At 36.0% G+C, this 20,156-nt stretch overlaps 2 protein-coding genes and 1 pseudogene across 2 annotated transcripts; all 3 read right to left on the reverse strand.

Moving 5' to 3' along the window:
• Positions 1–3,199: 3,199 nt before the first annotated feature.
• Positions 3,200–4,303, reverse strand: LOC120179035 (CLAVATA3/ESR (CLE)-related protein 25). Its single transcript, XM_039184764.1, has 2 exons — positions 3,836–4,303; positions 3,200–3,341 (listed from the first exon to the last, which is right to left on the reverse strand). Exons 1-2 carry the CDS (start codon positions 4,126–4,128, stop codon positions 3,302–3,304), a joined length of 333 nt encoding a protein of 110 aa, XP_039040695.1. The 5' UTR covers positions 4,129–4,303; the 3' UTR covers positions 3,200–3,301.
• Positions 4,304–8,960: 4,657 nt separating this feature from the next.
• On the reverse strand, positions 8,961–12,230 carry LOC120179033 (putative rRNA methyltransferase YlbH). The gene is made up of 10 exons (XM_039184762.1): positions 11,938–12,230; positions 11,752–11,840; positions 11,570–11,668; positions 11,062–11,166; positions 10,793–10,897; positions 10,468–10,606; positions 9,798–9,913; positions 9,660–9,716; positions 9,161–9,364; positions 8,961–9,059 (listed from the first exon to the last, which is right to left on the reverse strand). The coding sequence occupies exons 4-9, from the start codon at positions 11,116–11,118 to the stop codon at positions 9,263–9,265; spliced, it is 576 nt and encodes a 191-aa protein (XP_039040693.1). The 5' UTR covers positions 11,119–11,166; positions 11,570–11,668; positions 11,752–11,840; positions 11,938–12,230; the 3' UTR covers positions 8,961–9,059; positions 9,161–9,262.
• Positions 12,231–13,124: 894 nt separating this feature from the next.
• Positions 13,125–14,056, reverse strand: LOC120179042 (annotated as a pseudogene).
• Between the last annotated feature and the right edge of the window lie 6,100 nt (positions 14,057–20,156).

A 20,156-nucleotide genomic window follows, 5' to 3' on the forward strand; every position in this document is an offset into this window, starting at 1 on the left:
CGGTGGCCCAAATGTGACTTCCCGGATCGGATCAGGCTACCCGCATCAGTCTGGGGGGTTACATTCTATTTGTGAAATTAATTATATTAATTATTTCCACTTGTATTCGGGTGTATAAAGCTCATGCGACCTCAAATACCAAATCTGAACACTTGAGTCAACTAGCAAAAATTGCCCAAGTCATGACAAGGGTATTAACATTATACCATCAGTATCGATACTGGCCCTTGGGTATCGATACTCAGGGTGAGTATCGAGACTAAGAATAACTTTGATGTTTTAAAAAATGTCTCGATACCGAAACTCCTATGGGGAGTATCGATGCTTACCCTTAGTATCGATACTCCTATGAGTATTTATATCGAAAATGACTACTGGAATCCTAAACTTGTATCAATACCACCCCTTGAGTATCGACACTTGACCACGAGTATCGATACTCTTTGAACGTGTATCGATACTACCCTTACAAAAACCCTTATTTTTATACTTCGTAGAGAACAATATCGGTACTATTCCTCTATTACTGATACCGATGACTGGAGTACATTGTTTTATGCACGAACTTATATCTCAATCTCACCCATTCACTCTCCAAAGGCTAGCAAATGTTATTAGAATCTTATTTAGGGTCTTAGTGGTCATAAGTAGTCACCTTTAATGCTTACAAACATTAAATGTAAAATTTACCATATATTTACTCTAGCATGCTTCATGAGCTACATAACCCATATATGCACATTAATAACCTACATGTGTTATAGACAAGTTATAAACATGTTACATTGATGCTTAGCTGTTAAAAACGTCCTTAACTCACCCAAGAACTAGTTTTTCCTTACCCTTTGCCTTGGAGCTCTTTCCTAGATCTTTCACTAAACAAACAATGAAAATGAGTTGTTAACTCACATTGGGTCTTTGGATAAAGCTAAAAACATTTCCTTACAGCTCAAATCCTATAAAATGAGCTAGAACCTAAGGTTCCACAAACCCCCACTAAAACACGTTTTTGGATAACTAAGCCAAATCTTGCAAGTAGGCTTGGATGATGTGGAGTGTAGTTCTTACCTTGAAATTCTTAGAGGATGCTTGTGCTTCTTAAAGCTGCTAACTTTGCATTGCCTCTTGAAGAAGAAGAAGAGAGATGAAGAGTGGAGAGGAAGACACAAAGGTTGAGGTGAACAAGAGAAGAAGATTCAGACAATGATATAATCAATAATTAAGAGAATTTAACCTTTGATTTGAAAAATGGTTTATTTGCTCATTTACCCCTCTATATTTGGTTCATGATTAAAGACACCCTTTCTTATGGCTTAATGGGCTCAACTCAAGCCCAAGAACAAAATTCTTGGACCAAGGCTCCCTTGCAACTAATGAATTTATCTAAATTATGGGTTTTGCATTTAATTAGTTTTAAACCACAAAATTATTTATTTTGAGAGGATTTATTTTGGTTGTTCTCAAGCCATGGCTAAACAAATAATCTCCTTCTCACCACGGTCCTGAATCAACAACAAACACATGATTTTAAAACCGTTTTCTGGTTCCAAGCTTTGGATTCTATAGAACAGAATTCTGGTTATTTCATAGCTATCCATAAAAGAAAGCAAAAAAAAAAACAACCTTCAATTGTTGTATATTTCTTCCAATCTTATTTATATTTATCTTTAAAGATAAAAAAGAAGGATAGAGCTTGAAGGAAACGTATACAACAGAGAAAGATTTACGGTGGGGGGTTTGGGGTGGGGAAGAAGGGTAATTTCGGCAGTGTATTTATTTTATTTTATTAATTGATTTTTATTTATTTAGATAAAAAATAAAAATTAAGAAGTGACGTGACGTGTTCTGATTGGCCCGTGAATTTTTTTTTTAACATAATTAATGATTTGGACTAAATAGAGTAACGTTTATAGTTGAGGGAGCAAAACGTCCTAAAAAATATTTTATGGGAAACTTTGTAAAAATGGTATAGTTCAAGGGGCAATAGGGCATTTAAGCCTTAAATGAACATAAAACTTTTGATTATACTTCATTTAATAAATGAACGTTATACGAACGATTCATAAATAATTCGTCGAATGCTCTGTTACACCCTACATGTGTCTCGACATATTTATCCAATGCATAGCCAAAGTTTTTATTTGAAAGGAATGCATATCCAAAGATGATAATATACAATAAGTACATGTTTTGCACACGGTGCTTGGCAGATTGTAGTTAGAATCTTACTGCATTTATTTTTCAAAAGTAAGACTTTCAAGATGATAATATATGTGAAATTAGTGTTGAAATTATTTTCGGATTATTCAATTTTTATTAAAATATATTTTGTTTCCATACCCTTTTTTAACCTAAAAATAATTCACCAAATCCACTGAAGCTGAAGATTATAAAACGATAAACAACTTGCCATATTTTACTGCAGAACTCATGGGAGGGAAAGAGTTTTGAGAAGTGAGCAAACCTTAGTTATTGGCTTTTACTTTACATAGCCAGAGACACAAAAGGAAACATGAGAAAGATAATAGACAAACCAAACAATAAAGATAAGAAAAACTAGTAATAATATATCAAAATCATTTACTGTACATAAGTTAAACATCATGTACAAAGAACAATCACTTTATTGGATTCTGCTTGGCCTGGTTTTTCACCATTTTTGAAACAAAAAAGCCCCTATCCATGAATCTCCATGTCTTAAAAGAACCAAGAAAACACAAGCAAAAATGGTGGTGGGGAGTGGGGACACCTCCAAATGTTCAATCGATGTTTTTTTTCCATTGTAGTCCTGTACCTGATGCTTGTTAGTTGTCACGACCTGATCTGTAGGATTTAGGAACATGTATAATTTGGAATCATCATTTTTATATCACGTGTATTTTTAAGGTAATATATATTTAGGATTTTTTAAGTTTTTGACAACGTAGTAGGTATCACGCAGACATATATGTTTGTATCCAAAATTTCTAAACAAAATAATATTCTCTTTTATGATCACTTAATGAGTTGAACTCAAAAAATTTAAACTCACAAAACTTTAAGAAACTTATAAACATCTAAAGACGATAACTTCAGATTGAGTACATGGTCGAGCACGGTGAAAATCTTGATGCCAAGCATTTTAATGGATTCTAAGCGTGAAACAGAGTGGACAGAAGAAGAAAGTAGCTTTTTTTTGTCTGGGGAAATTCTTGAAGTACATGGTTTATGATCTTCTCAAGGGAAAACGAACATATTTAAACAAAATTCTCCAACGATGATCATCAGCAGAAAGCTTCAGGAGTTTCATTGCCTTTGGCACCTAGGTTCGACCTGGCGGTTGTCTTGACTTTGATGCTCTCCTGAAACACATAATTTCAAGAAGAAAAATAATGTATATATTTTTCAAATTGAGTGCAACTGTATCGAAAATATACTTGTATTTCGAGTCCGGATAATACAGATTATGCTCTCATATATACTAATTTGAATTCCATTGTAAAGGGGACTGTGAAATGCAACTTTTCTTTGATATAAAGTGGGTTAGTACTTCCCCTCTCTTTATTTATTTCGTTATCAAAATAAGAGAAAGATTGGTTTAAAGAAGCTTTTCTAAAAGAATAACACCATCACCAACTTTCATGCATTTGAACTGCAGATTTGATCTTTTTTCTTGCATTTGCATTTCTGTATTATTATATACAAAATGAACCCATTCTACACTTCTTCCCTCCCCCATTTCCCAAAAATCAGCTGGAAAAAAAAAACAGAAAGAAAATGAATAGTTGGAGCAATCGCCTGATCGTGCATGCCAGGTTGATAAGTAGTTCATGTTATACGAGGCAAGAACAAGTACCTGTTGTGAATAGGATCGGGTCCGTTAGGGACTCTTCTCTTGCTGACGTAATTGAAATGGAAATCCTGATGATAATTAAGCTTCCCTTTCCCAGCAAATTCCAAGTGTTTGAACTCTCGAGTTGAGGAAACCGTTGTCGGCTTAGTCCTCGCGATTGCTCGGTTCCCTGCGATGCAGACGAACAATAACCAGACAACTCCCACAAGCACTGCAACTCCAAACAAAAACTTCAAAGCTCTACCACTCTTCCCCATACTCTTTCTGCTGTTTTCAACGAAGAATTTACAGGCCATTAAAGAGAGAACTAATAGCAAACATGTTGCGATTTAGGGGAGGGATGGGAAAGCAGAAGTTCAAAAACTTGGCGGTTTAAGAAGTCATATGTGATATTTAAAGATGTAAGAGTAAAGCAGCACTGTATTTTTTTTGTTTTTGGAATAAATTTAAAACAGAAAAGTTTGTTGTCTTGCCATTGTTGCTTTATATATCGAAATGGGTCCATGGGAGCTCTCTTTGGTTTCGTGGATTTTCATGCAACAAGCAAGCCAGACATGGGGGGCTCCCGAAACAAAAGAAGAATCTAATTAAACAAGTATATATATGTTGCTATATATACACAAAGTGTGGCGAGCTAGTAGAGACAAGAAGGGTTCCGCTCCATTAATCATCCATGAAAATGAGAAAATTCGAAAGCCAAAGGCATTAAAAAAATCATCACCCAACTGCGTATACTAACATTGTTGTTTTCTTACTCTCTGAGTATATAAAATGGCTGTGCCTTTTTTCCATATGTATGGGGTAAGGGGAGGTAAGATAGTAGGCTACCCCCAACACCAGGTTGAGAGCAGCTTCCGTAAGAGACCTCCGAATTATGAAATGCCCTCCGTGGAACTCGATCCCACGACCTCAAAGTTAAGAACCTTGTGCTCTACCAACTGAGCTGGATGGTCATTTCAATGTTCTCAACCCTTCAAAATTTCCGAAAAATTCATCATTGGTATAATATTAAATATGGGATATGATTTTCTAAGGAAATACTTGACTAACATATATTCATATCTAATACTTGACTCAAAAAAAAAATAGTTACACCTCAGTTTGAGAAATATAACTCTAAAATGTTAATGCTGTTTTCTCTAGGCAGAGTGGCAATCTTAGAGATGGCAATGGATAATATGAATTGCAGATATTTGTAAATCAAACAGCAGGAGATACAATTTTGACAAAAGAAAATCACATACGAGATGTTGAAGCTCATTTTATCAGAACAGAATATTAACAGATAGCGGGCAAATGGTAAAGTTTCTGGGAATTCCACATGAAAGCATAATTCATCAGTTAATGTAACTTCAATACAATTTTGGCAAGTGGTAGACATTTTGGAAGTACAGTTAGTAACTTTTGTCAAAGGTACATCAATTAATGGAAACGGCGTCGTTTTCAGCAGGCACGAAAAATGACTTCGATTCTCTTGTCGGAGATTTGCGGGAATTTCGTTTCCATGATGCATGCTTGTGCTTGCTTTCTTTTCAATAATACATGTTTGTGTTGGGGGACAATTGATTCTTTCAATCATGTGAGAAATGAGATATTCTGCAAAACAATTCTCTTAAAATATTTGTGATTAACACTCATTTTTAATGCTATTATATATTTAAATCAGATATAAATATAAAGATTTAATCTTTTAAAAGAACTCTAAATATTAATATCAAAACACAGACTTTATACATCAAATTCGAAAATTTTATAATTATATGATAGAGCAGGCCCCCAGCAGAGGATTTTTATTTACAAAATCACTCAAATGGATACCCACCGAGGCAATCATTAAAGTGAGTTCTTCATTAAATATAGAAACAGACGAGACACAGTGTTAACTCTAATTAATTAAAAAAAAAGACAGCTTCCCAAAAGAAATGTTTGATTAATATAACGAACATTAGCTTCCCAAAACATGGTTTAATGGTACTAATGCTTTAACCAGATTAGACATCTTGACTGTCCACTATTTTGTCCCCTTCAAAAAAAAAATCTTCCTTTTATAAAAGATAAAAACAAAACCAAACCAAACCCACACAAAAGGAAAAGGGAAAGAAGAACAAACCACCTTTCAACTGGACCCATGTTTCTTGATTTTGATGTGAATTTTGAATACAGTTGTGTCAAATACGAATATGTTCAACTTCCATAACTTCTCATATAAACGACGAGATTGTTAAAGGAACATACCTATATTTAAAGATGTGATGGACATAAATATTTCAAACGAAAAAAAGATTACGGATATGTAGTGGATCGCTCTTCCCCTGCTGAATGGAACATTTGGCTTCAGGGACCAACAGATTGTAGGTTCAAAAATAATGTTCTTTAACAAAACAGCATGCTTCCAATGTCATAATTTGTAACTCAAACATATTGAAGTGCATATGCAACACACTACAAGCTATAATAACATAATTGGTAACAAGAGATCTAATATCTTTGCTAAGTTCAACTATCTTAAACTAAGCAATATATACCACGTTACTAGGCACTTTTTTTTTTTGATAGAAGTTGGAGGTCTCATTAAAAACTCCCTTCGTATTCGTTCACATACTAAAAGTATGTTAACGAACATTGGAAGGAAGAAAAGAGTACCTCAAATTTTATTGATAATAATACCCGATATAAAAGACACCACGAAATATCCTCTCATGGTGATGTACACTATTACAACAAACACCTTAACCCTATATAACCTCATCCAAAGCCACAATCTAATCACCTTCTAATTACGCCACTAGCAGTAGGATTAAAACAACGCAACAGAACATAATACAAATTAAAAGCAATACCTACAACCATATAGATAAAAACAAAACCACAATTGAAGAGACAAGATCTAATGAGACTCGTATTCTTCAGGAGCCCAAGAGTTTGGTTTGAATGAAGGCTCTATCTCATGCACCATGACCTTGAAGAAGTTGTCACCAACCTTCAATTCCACCATCGCATCAATTCTCGCATCAGCCTTTATGAGGACTTGAATTTTTGCCCGATCAAAAGATGATGGAGACTGACAACTTTCGTCGATAGCTAGTAATAAACCCCACTTATCAACAATGTTCTTGAAAGTATCCCAATTCCATGCGTGAAAAGGAACACCCTCGCAAACTAACCATACTCGACGACACTCCATTACCAAACTCTCTGACCAAGCTTCGACTATGGAGAACCACTCTGCGAGAATATTTGATTTATTGTTCTTCACACTTCTCAATGAAGCATTGTCTTCGAAAATCATTAAAATCGCATTACCAGCAGCTCTCATTAAGGTAAAGCCAGTGAGGCCCTTCGCTTGCATTTGTCTAGCGAGATGACCAATTTTGACAAAGTCCTTGCACCTCCCCACTAGACAATTGCTCAACACCTGAAGTTTTTCTTCATCTATAACACCTTCAACTTTATAATGATTCCTCCTCGAATCATCTTCTATCCCGGACTTGCGAAGAACACCTAACGAGGACTTCCTCCAATAGGAATGTCGAGGTTTGAATTTAGCATAAGAAACGCCAACTTTGCTGCCATCGATACGAGAGCCATTCATTTTTGAGATCGCTCTCCTTGCTTCTTCAATAGTTGCATACCGAATAAACCCAAAACGGACCCCTTTCGAGTTTCTTTTTTTAGGAATGAAGGCATCAATAACATGACCATGTGTGCCAAAAATAAACCCAAGTCTCTTCCAATGGATCATCTCTGGAAGGTTTTCGATAAAAATCGTGAAACAACCATTTCTGATCCCATTTCCGATTCTTGGATGACCATCCTTCGACCAATTTTGAAACTCATTTTTTCTCCTTCTCGTTACTTCGGAAAACTTTTCATAAGAGTACCCTTTCATGAAGCTCTCCTTGGTTCCATCCTGAACAATATCAGCGATAGGTAAAGTTGGTGTTGTCTGCACTACAGAATTAGTTCCGAGCTTTTGTTTCCCTCCTTGAGAAGAAGACAGTCCATTGTCATCAATCCTACCAACAGAAGGGTGATAGTCTGAAGTAGCTTTAGCAGAGCAATTTTTCAAACGCCCGGTTGATAAAGGACTATCACCCAACCTCGCTGAAAATACTCTTGAATTTTGATGCTTTTGGGGCGAAGGCGATTGCCTGAAGGTAGTGCCGTCGGCCTCAACTGTCCAACCTGCCTCACGGGCCAAGGCGGCCAGTACATCGTTCATATTAGAACGCTCTGAGAGATGGAAATTACCAAACTGCCGCAATCCGGCCAACATACGTCTAGTGAAGGCTCGCCTGTTCCGTCTTCGGAGCTTTGTCCTTTCCTTTTCACTCTCCCTCTCACGTTTTTCCTTGCCGGAAAATGAAAAATTGATTGCATTGTCAGGTCCAGAGAAGTACTAATGGAGTTCACAGACGCTGCACCTGCCGCAGTTGTTGCAGCTAAACCACTAGTACGCCTGTGCTTAGACGAGCGTAGAGGTTCCATGGAGAGATCTGGGAAAGATGATTTACTGGAAAAACAGACAGCTTGGAGGATAGTGTAAGATTTCACCGAACCAGATGGATAGAACTGAGAAGTTGGGAAGAGGATTAACTGGAAAAACAGACAGCTTGGATAGGGTAAGATTTCACCGAACCAGTACACTGGAAATAGAACTGATTTTCGACACTAGGAAAGGGAGTTATGGTCGCGAGAAGAAGCTGAGTCCGGTGGTGAGGCGGTGACGACCACTAGCGGCGGGAAGAGGCGTAAATCGACGGTGAACTTCGAGCAGATCTGCGTCAATTGAATGTCTCAATCGCAAATCTAAAGCCAGATTTGGAATCACCTTGAGTCGGTGAACTTCCCAGGAGAAAAAAGCTTCAAACGGTGGTCGGAGTATGGCGGCGGCGGCAGCGGACGGCTGTCGGTGGCAGCGGACAATGGGTGGATGTCGGAGGAGAGAGAAAATTTTTCAAAAGACGCCTGGGCTATTGTAATTCGAAATTTGAAAACACCAAGGTTAGAGAGAAGCTGGAGCTTCTCTCACTAACACGTGACCTTTAGGTTATGGGTCAAACAGCCTCTTTGCAGTTTACGTTACTAGGCACTTCAATAATATAAGTTACATTACGAGTTCTTTTCAAAAAATTTATGCAAAATCAGCTCGACACACCATGGGATTAGGGCTCATACTGATCAAGCGGCAAAAGAAGCATAACGATACCAATGAAGCGATAGATCGAAAATACGACCCTTTTAAAAACTGCAGAGCAATACAAAACAATCCAAATGCATTCACCGGCATTTGACAAATGATAGCACTGGTTTCACAGAAAACTACCTTGAACGCTCGATACATCTGGTTTCAGAACAATTGAAGCATGCGGAATTTGGTGATAATTGAAAATGCTCCACCTTCGACTAGTAAACTTGTAGTTAAACTTTCTATGCTGTATTCTGAAGAGTCTTATCGGAATTTCTTTTCTTCTGTGCCCATTTGGGTCCATATATTGCTAAATGTGTCCGACCAAATCTTCGATCCTTGATCTGCATTATATTCTAACAAATAAATACAACAAGACTTGCTATGTTGCTTTCAATAATGTTGCCATGCTAAAATCTGTATTACTAGTTTCAAAATCATTAATAGCATACGTCTCCACTCTATCAGGAAGGAATAAGAAATCCAAAAGGAAAGACAAGAGCATGAGTCTATATGAATAAGGCGCTTCAATATATGAAGCTTCATATAGCCTGCACAGACACTCCCATACAGAGTTTCGTTAACTTTTGTTTCTTTCAGGAAGATTGACGCAAAATAACAAACAAGCAATGGAAATACCTTTCCAAGGCATCCGCAGGAATCCAGCATGTCCGTCCTAAATGGGTATTCCACTACCTGTACCACAAAAATATATTGAGAAAACAATGGTGTTCATCTAAACCCATTCTTTGAAAAAAACAACATATAGCCACTCACAATAAAGGTGTCTTCTCCAACAATAGCTGACTTGGAAATTTGAGCCATTAGTGTTCCATAATCAACTTGGGTGTATGGAGGTGTTACACTGATGTAATCAAAAGGTCCGTTACTACCTATACACAATCAAGCATTTCTGACGTTGGAAAAGAAATAAAATCAATGACAATTAGAAATTATCATGAATATGCAGTTGACGAATATGTACTTTCAGCGTCTGCTTTTGCAATAAAATTGGAATTTTTCTTTTAAAATATTTCAAAACATATACCTGTGTGTCCAATACATATTTAAACAAGGGCATAGGGGATATGACCCCCAAGGACCCTCTATATACATTGAAAAACATAGAAAAAATTAAACACACCGATATCAGATATATACTTGTATCCATCACTAACACCCAAGTCCAAGTAACATAGCTACACTTTTCATACATGCTCACCAAACAAGTTGGCATATTAGAATTTATAAGTTTTTCTTGTTGAAATTCATTTGCTCGTGATTGCTCACTAATCACAAGTTCCTTAAAGATCAGTGAAGTAAGAAAAGAGATCTGCAGAATCAAATTCTTGGATTTGTTCTCTCCTCTATGTTACCAAGTTTGATTTGCAAAAAAAAAATTCTAATTACCTAGACTCAACATAAGAAATTGAAGAAGAAGACACACCTACAAATTGGTCTGCATGTTCTAAGAAAGTTTCAACACGAACGGGATGTATAACTGAGATATCAAGAAACCCAGTACATTCCAGGTTTGGTCGCAGAACATTTGAAATAACCCAAGGATCCATCTCAACAAAATGCACCTATAGACCACAATCAAGCAGTATATTGGGTAAATAAACCATATTTTCATTAAAAAAAATATTGTAACAGATTCTTAGCATAATAAAAATGTCAAATTACTGTTTAAGTCTTTTTCAGGCTTTATGAGCTTAGAAATCATTGCATACAGTGTGACAAGATAAAGAGTAAAAAGTCAAAAATTGTACCTCAGAACATCCCCTGCTGATAGCTTCTATACCAACAGAGCCTGTACCACTGTAAAGGTCTAACCAGCGACCCAGGCGTAAAGAGGCAGGACAACCATCAGCTGCCTAAATTATGGTAGAATAAATCATTCTTAAAGAAAATAGCATAAAAAACCCTAAATCTCCCTAGAATCTGAGTTATAACAATCATACCGAACAAAGAAGCAAAAGCATTGGAATTTGGAACAACTTAAGATTAGGATTAGGAGGTTACAAAGAAGATATACGACCTGCAGTATATCGAAGGCGGCACCTTTTACAACTTCCATCATTGGTCTGACATCCATACCTTTAGGTGAGAGCAACTTCTTTCTTTTAGCATCTCCACCAAGAACCTATAACGTTCAATATGGTTGCTTTAATTAACTCCCATGAATAAGTCCATCTAAAACTGACAAGCAAACATTTATATAAACATGTTGAGCCTATAAAACTAGCTTGAACTGCGACACCATTTTCACACTCAAATTCAATAAGAAATCCTTTAGAACCATAAAGACAGACTTGACTGCTCCTCAAATGGTGGCAGTCAAATTGATTCTAAATTCTAATAAGATGTTCAAGTCCTCAAACAGCATCAAACAACCAACGTATATAACCATTTCTCTAATGCCTTAGTGCCACAGAAAGATATTTTATTTTCTGCAATAGTATGATAACATAAAAAAATCCTTGTTTTCATCCTTTAGAAAAATCAAAATGAAATCATGATTAAAAATAATGGCATGAAATTGGTACCTGAAGCAACTTATGAGTGGTTCTAGGGGGCTTTGCTTCCTCCTCTGCTACTATTTCGTTTACTTTTCCTTTCTTCTTCCCTTCCTTTTTCCTTTTATTCTAAAAAAACAATTAGAAAAAAATATCTAAAACAATAATCAAATATTCAAAACCCAATTGAACAAAAGGGGAAAATAATCTACCTTTTCCCCAGACAAGTACTCATTGGGATCAAAACCATATCTTTCACGCAGAATTCACTTGTCCTCAGCTGTCAATCCACTTCCTGATTCTGCAAAAAGAAAAACAACATGAAAGTCAAGTTTTGCTGTTAAAAGAAGGGAACTAAAGATAGAATTGGTGATAAAAAAAGGTGGGTTTTGCTTAACTGTAAGAAAAGAGGATAATGGAGGAGCCCTTTTTGGTGTTGGCGGATTTGGAGGAGATGTTAAAGGTAAGAGGATTTGCAGTTAAAAAAGAGATCTTTTTGCTGGTGTCATTGGTGTTAGAGTAGAAGTTGAAGTGTAAAGGAGAGAGAATTTGTGAGGAAGAAACAGCCATTTCGTTTTTGGAGTTTGAGTTTTCGGTTTCAATGGTTACGGAGTGAAGCCAGGAACCATGGTTCCTTGGGGATAAGGAAGGTTTTCCAAAAATAAATCCTCCTAGCGTTGGAAAATGGAAATCGTTGGATTCTTTAAAAAAAATTCTTAGTAATGGAAAGATTATTTTTTATGGATTAGTGGAAAGTTGATCTCGAATCCAAGGGTTTATATTTTATTGGATAAACTATTATTATTTATTTTTATTTCGATTATTGATTTTAAAGTTTTGTCAAACAAATTATTTAATCATTTAAATATATATATATATATATATATATATTATTGTCAAATAGTTAAAAATTTATTTTTATTAATTTAGAGATAAATACAAAATAATATTTATTTAAAGATAACTTTTAATCATTTGATATTCAAAATTCAAACTCTAACGTTCTTGGAGCGTTCACACTCCTGATAATAGATGGAACACATGATTTGTAATGATTAAGAATCTTTGAATTTATATTATCTTATATTTATCTAAAATTATTAAATAAAAAGTAATTAAATATGTCCATCAAATCAGTTAAATTTTAAATTTGAATTATAAATGACAATATTATTTATATAACTTATACAGTAAAGTACGAACCAAGTTACCTTAGTGGTTAATAAAATAGTTGTTATTCTCATAAGTCACGGATTCGAGCATTAGCGACTACAACAGGATGATCGAGGGTTCATTATCAAACGGTTGAGAGTCACAAATTCGAGCATCAACGGCTACAACAGGGTGATTGAGAGTTCATTATAAAATTATTGAGAGTATTTAAAACAGATAATACTTATAATTACTTTAACTTAATAAAAAATAATTGTACCGTTGATAATGTAAAAAAAAAGAAAAAGATAATAGTGAAGGTGGGATTAAAATCAGGTGTCAAGTAATTGGTCTGTTTTAACCTACGCCCGCGAGTCAAAATCTTGTTGCTTTTATAGTCGATCTTTTTGTCGTTTTGAGCTTCCTCCATTTTTCATTTTTTCTTCTCCAATTCATCATTTGAAATCTCTAATTTATTTCTCATCTCTTCATTTAAAACCCCTAATTCGCCCATGGCCGTGACAACGCACCATTTGACTTTACTTGGGGAAAATATTGGTTTTTCCGCCACGAACCCATCGTTTCCAGCCAAGATTCTATACTTATTTGTACATTCATAAGGTTTTAGCGATCATTCTTTGAATAGAATTGGCTACTTCATAAGCAGGGCTAGGGTTCATAAAGAAGTAAAAAATGTCCATACTTTTCCGTCCTCTAGCTGTTGTTCCATAGAACATGCTCATCTGATTCGCCAGAGCTACCGGAACAGGTTCATTCGTTAATTCGGCAAATAAAGCTGAAAACCACAGTAAAAATGGCTCCTTACATGTGGTTCCTTCAGGGCATATTACTAGGTCATCTTCTTGTAATAGTTGTTTTATAATCGAAGCGTCTGTGGCTCGATCACGACTGAGACGAACAGTTTTGAATGGGGGAGCAATGAGTTTGGAAAACCACGAGATACAGTAAGTAACCGCAGGAACCGGACGGCCTAAAGCAACGGCGAGAAAGCCATGGTCAAGAAGGGTTCTATGGGAGCAAGCGAAAAGGACTCCAGTTTGACCAATTGATTTTTTAGCTGGTGGGGGCGGGGTGCCTTTGATGTAAACTCTTACACAGTGCCCATAAAGCATAGTAGACTAATGGCATTGGGATTGGGAGGAGGATGCAGAAGCAAATGCGCAGGCAAGCGAGGAAGAAACCGATCGGGATCCAAAGAATGGTGACAAGTGCCATTAATGGGGTTTGCCTTTTAACAAGCCGGCCATCATGAAAAACCACTGCTTTTGGCAATTTGTAAGGATTTACCGGTTCAACATTCTTTGCCGAAACTACGTAATTTTCTGCAAATGAAAAAAAAATCATTGTTAGGGAAAATAGATCGAATTCTTCCAGGATGTACGTAATGTTATATATATATATATATATATATATATAATATGTATATTAGAAGTATTTATGATTTAGATCAAATTAAAATTTTAACACCTGAACCTGTCCTATATTTATTATGTGACTGCACTCATACGAGGTTTTTGTGGAAGATGATTGTGTTCTGCCACCATAACCCCTAAATCCGACCTAAAAGAATTAGGTCGAATACTCTACAATAAAATTTATCCCTTACGAAATTTATTTGATTTCAAACTTAAAATTTAATTTTAAAATTTTGAAAACATTCCACAAGTTCAAACTTCACATATCTTATTAAAAATAATTGTATGAAGAAAACTCGACATAAATGATAAATATTCATAAATTCATGCACTAACGGTTAAAAAATAATTGAAATTTCCGAAGTATCAAACTACATAAATACTAATAATCCCAAAATAAAATTACAAATATAAATTTGAATAAAATTTCATACTCAAAATAATAATTTCCTGAAAATAAATGATGAAACAATTCAAATACCGGTTCACCTAATTTTGAGTATCTTAAATAAAAACTGTAGGGTTGTACGCTATTAAACTTAGCGTGTCTCTAAAGTGTAAAAAAACACTAGTCATGACATAATATGAAGCAACTAATATTATTCATAGTCTGAAGCAAATAATGATAACCAAATATTTAAATGTTATGCAAATGCTTATGCACTCACATGTACTCCTATCACACCATATGAAAGTGGATTCCCCAAAACCACACTATCTATAATCAAATCACACCATATAAGTGGGGTCGACCACAAAGGCAGATGCCACAAAATCTGAAAAACAACATTCAACTCGTCAAGTGAATGCACTAAACTTCATCTATCAAAATTCGTCCCAATATGACATGCAAATGACATACATATCCGATATCCGATCTGATCCAAATAGTACATATCCGAACAACATATACTCGAATATTATATATCCGTATTTCGATCTGATCTGATCCGAATGTAATAATTACATATACAAATAATCCGAATACATCTCATAAATTTTTAGTCCAACATATCAACTTATTTCACATAACATACATTTCCAAATTATTATAGATACAACAATATCACAAAATTCACCATGCTCAAAATCAAACTTCTAATCAACATGCTTATATGAATTATAATTAATACAACAATAGCACAATACAATCATGCTTCAATCAATTTTTCAGTCAGACAAACAATCAATCAACATAATATAGCACCGGTCAGAGACACACCTCGACGAATAGCTAACGACAGTCACAACCCCTATCAAAATCAACTTGAGTAGTGAATCGAACCGAATTAGTTCCTACAAGATAGTTAATAATAATTTTTTACCTAATTTAACAACAAACCAAGTATAAAGCTAAAGTAAAATCTAAAACTCAAAGTCGGTTCTTACAAAATGAGTCAGTTCAAGATTAGCAGGTAATGATGGTGTTGGGGAAATCAGGTTATTTCCCACACGAACGTAGTTTCAAAATTGATCTAAAATGTCAAGATCAAAACCACCAAAGGTTGCACATCGGATAAACCCGTCAAACTATTGAATATTGAAACACAATGGAAAAACTGAATAAAAACAATAAAGGAGAGAGCACACCAAATTTACGAGGTTCGACGAGAATATCGTCTACTCCTCGGGCACCATACCGGATGATAACTTCACTAACAACAAATATTACAACAAATGGAAATCTTTAAAATTCCCAAAGTGAGAGAATGAAGAAAACAAGAGGAAGAGAGAACTTGTTTTGGGATGATTTCTAATGAAATACTTAGGCCTATTTATAGTTGAATTTTAAGGACTAAACTTATAAATAACCTAATATTTTAGGGACCAAAGATGAAAAATAAGTTGGCCACCTACCAAAGAATTTTTCAATGTGTACAAGTTAGCCACCAACCAAAGATGTCAACTTTGCCAACTTTCAATTTTGCCAACTTTCAACTTTGTCAACTTTCAATTTTGCCAACTTTCAACTTTGCTAATATTTCAAGTCAAACATAACAAATCTCCACCTTGGCTTGAAATTACTAAGCCTACTTAATTTCTTCAACTCCCCAAATTTCATAAAGCTCTTTTAATGTAGTGCCTCTAATTGCGCTCACAAGCGCCATACACCCGAAGGTGCTCAAACTTTCAAGATGTTAATCAAGTTTAAACAATAATTGAACTTGATTACTGTTACCACCTTGGTCATCATATCTGCAGGATTTTCTGATGTCGCAATTTTCTGAAGTATAATATTTCATTCTTCAAAGATCTCCCGCACAAAGTGATACCTCACGTCGATATGCTTAGTCCTTGAATGGTAGACTTGATTTTTCGCTAAGTGAATAGCGCTCTGACTGTCATAATAGAGATTAATGTGACTTTGAACAACTCCCAAGTCTTCCATCAACCAGTTAAGCCAAATTGCTTCATTCACAGCTTCTGAAACTTCCAAGTATTCTGCCTCTGTAGTAGACAAAGCCACCGTAGATTGCAAAGTAGACTTACAACTTACTAGGGCTTTAGCAAGAGTAAACAAATACCCAGTAGTTGATCGACGCTTATTCAAATCACCAGCATAGTCGGAATCAACATATCCAACCACACACTGACCAAGTGTTTCATCCTGTTGAAAAACTAAACCAACATCCACGGTTTGTTGGAGATACCGTAGAATCCATTTAACAGCTTGCCAATATCCTTCTCCAGGATCATGCATGTACCTGCTGACAACTCCAACTGCTTGTGAAATGTCAGGACGCGTACACACCATTGCATATATCAAGCTCCCAACTGCATTAGCATGTGGAACTTTTTCTATATACTCTCGTTCTTCGTTAGTTTTAGGAGATAATTGAGAACTAATTTTCAAATGAGAAGCCAGTGGGATACTTACATGTTTGGTATTTTCATTCATGCCAAAACATTGTAATACATTTCTCAGATATTGTTTTTGTGTTAAACAAAGCTTCCCTCTCTGTCTATATCTGCTTATCTCCATACTAAGAATCTTCTTGGCCTCACCTAGATCTTTCTTCTCAAACTCATGATTCAACTATTTAATTTTTCTATCTCCTTTTGACTCTTTGAAGCGATCAACATATCGTCAACATACAAAAGAAGATAAATGAAAGATCCATCTTTGAGCTTTTGCAAATACACACAATGATCATATTTGCTTCTAATGTACTTTTGCCTCCTCATAAAGCTATCAAATCGCTTGTACCACTGCCTCGAAGATTGCTTCAATCCATATAGCGATTTGTTTAGCTTACAAACCCATTTCTCACAACCACCATCTTTGTATCCTTCTGGATGAGTCATATATCTCATCTTCTAAATCACCGTGCAAGAAATCCATCTTTACATCAAGTTGAGCTAGCTCCAAATTCAATTGTGCTACCAAGGCCAACAATATTCTAATGGAGGAATGCTTCACAACAGGGGAAAAATACTTCATTGTAGTCGATTCCCTCCTTTTGAGCGTAGCCTTTAGCTACCAACCATGCCTTGTAGCGAACATCTTTCTTGCTATGAGATCCATCTTTCTTTGCAAATACCCACTTGCATCCAATTGCTCTTTTACCTTTCGGTAATTGTGCCAATTTCCAAGTGTTGTTCTTTTGGATAGATTGCATTTCTTCATCCATGACACTTTTCCACTTATTACTTTCCAAGCTTTGTATTGCTTCTTGGTAAATGATAGGGATATCATCATCAACAACTGGAAAAGCATAGGCCACCATATCAACAAATCGAGCAGGTCTATAAATTTCTCTCCTTGGCCTTGTAACTGCAAGTTGTTCTGGTGTCTCCAATGGTTCTTGGGTTTGAACCTCTTCATCTTCGATTGGAATTGAAGAATCAACTACATCAACTTCTGGGATCATGTCTGCTGAAACTCCACATGTTTTGGAGTATGCTCTACCTATTGCAGAGTACTACTTGTCTGGACAACTTCATTTGTTACCTTCTTTACTAGGGCATATTCATCAAATGTAACATCTCTGCTACAAATTATCTTCTTGGTGTCTAAACACCAAAGGTAGAATCCCTTCACTCCATGGGTAATTCCCATAAAGAGAGCCTTCTTTGCTCTCGGATCAAGCTTGGATTCCTTCACATGATAATAAGCAGTGGATCCAAATACATGTAAGGAATCATAATTAGTAGCAGGTTTTCCAGACCATACCTCCAATGATGTTTTTCCTCCTATCGCTGGTGACGGCAGACGATTGATGAGATGGCCAACATATGTCACAGTCTCAGCCCAAAATGCATTGCCTAACCCAGCATTAGATAACATACATCGAATTTTCTCCAATAGTGTTCGATTCATACGTTTTTCCACCATATTCTGTTGTGGTGTATTTCTAACAGTGAAGTGTCGAATAATACCATACTCATGGCAAACGTCAAAGAATGGGTCACTTTTATATTCCCCTCCATTGTCCGTCCTAAGACTTTTGATCTTTCTACCAGTCTGGTTCTCGATCATATTTTTCCATTTCAGGAAAATTCGAAGCACTTCATCTTTAGACTTCATCGGATACACCCAAACTCTTCTAGAAAAGTCATCTACAAAAGTTACAAAATAATGGTTTCCTCCCAAAGATGATGTCTTTGAAGGACCCCATACATCTGAGTGAATATAATCCACAATATCTTTTGTATTATGTATAATGGTGACAAACTTCACTCTCTTTTGCTTTCCCAGAACACAATGCTCGCAAAAGTTCAATTTGCAAGCCTTTTCACCTTTCGACAATCCTTTCTTTGCCAGAATTTGCTAGGATTTCTCTCCAGCATGTCCTAACCGCATATGCCACAACTGGGTTGTGCCCAAATTATCACATCCGGAAGTTGCTGCAACTGCTCCAATAATTGTACTACCTTGGTAGTAATACAACTTTTTTTTTCTGATGCCCTTCATTATAACAAAACGCCATATGTGACTTTTAAAACTCCATCTCTTATAGTGACTACTGAGCCTTTAGATTCCAAGGCTCCCAAAGAGATGAGGTTTTTCTTCAAACTGGGCATGTATCGGACATTAGTCAGAACTCTGGTTGATCCATCTTGATTCTTCAATCGAATTGAACCTATCCCAACAGTTTTATAGGCTTTGTCATTGCCCATATAAACAACTCCTGCATTTAGTTATACTAAATCAGAGAACCACTCCTGATTAGGGGACATATGATAGGTGCAACCCGAATCTAATATCCATTCATCTGAATGGAATGTTGTTGATGAAGAAACCAATGATATGTCAGAGTCATTTTCATCATGCTCTGCAACACATGCATCTGGAGCAACTTTTCATTTCTTCTTCAGCTTCGGACAATCTTTCTTCCAATGGTCTTTCTCACGACAAAAGGCACATTTATCTTTTCTCAGTCTGGACTTCGACTTTGATCTCCCTCTCCACTTTGGCTTTTGACTTTTTGAGCGACCTCTTGCCACCATGGCCTCCGCTGCTTCGTACTTGTTTTTCTTCTTGGTTTTCTTCCTGAGCTCATAACTATACAAAGCAGCAGTTACATCTTTAAGGGTAACATTATCCTTACCATGAAGTAACGTTGTCTCAAGGTACTCAAATTCATCTGGAAGAGATGACAACAACATCAATGCCAAATATTCATCTTTGAAGGTTTCATCCATACCCAATAAGTCTGCCACTAGCTCATTAAACGCAGTGATGTGTTCATTCATACTGGTGCCTTGTTGATAATCAAATCTGAAAAATCTTTTCTTCATGTGGAGACGATTCTGAGAGCTTTTTAGTAATTTTTCCTCCAATGCTTTCCACATCTTACTTGCAGAAGTCTTGTTCTTGTAGCCATATTTCTACTCCCTGGAAAGACAATATCGAATCGTGTTGCACGCCAAACGATTGATTATTCCCCATTCTTTCTCCTCCATATATTCGACTATTTCTTCCTCAATGGCGATGTCTAGACCTTGTTGGAATAAAGCGTCTAACACCTCACTTTGCCACATGCCAAAATGACCGGATCCATCGAACAACTCCACCGAAAAATTTG

Source organism: Hibiscus syriacus, unplaced genomic scaffold (assembly GCF_006381635.1).
Source record: "Hibiscus syriacus cultivar Baekdansim isolate YM2019G1 unplaced genomic scaffold, ASM638163v2 tig00112399_pilon, whole genome shotgun sequence".
Taxonomy (NCBI): domain Eukaryota; kingdom Viridiplantae; phylum Streptophyta; class Magnoliopsida; order Malvales; family Malvaceae; genus Hibiscus; species Hibiscus syriacus.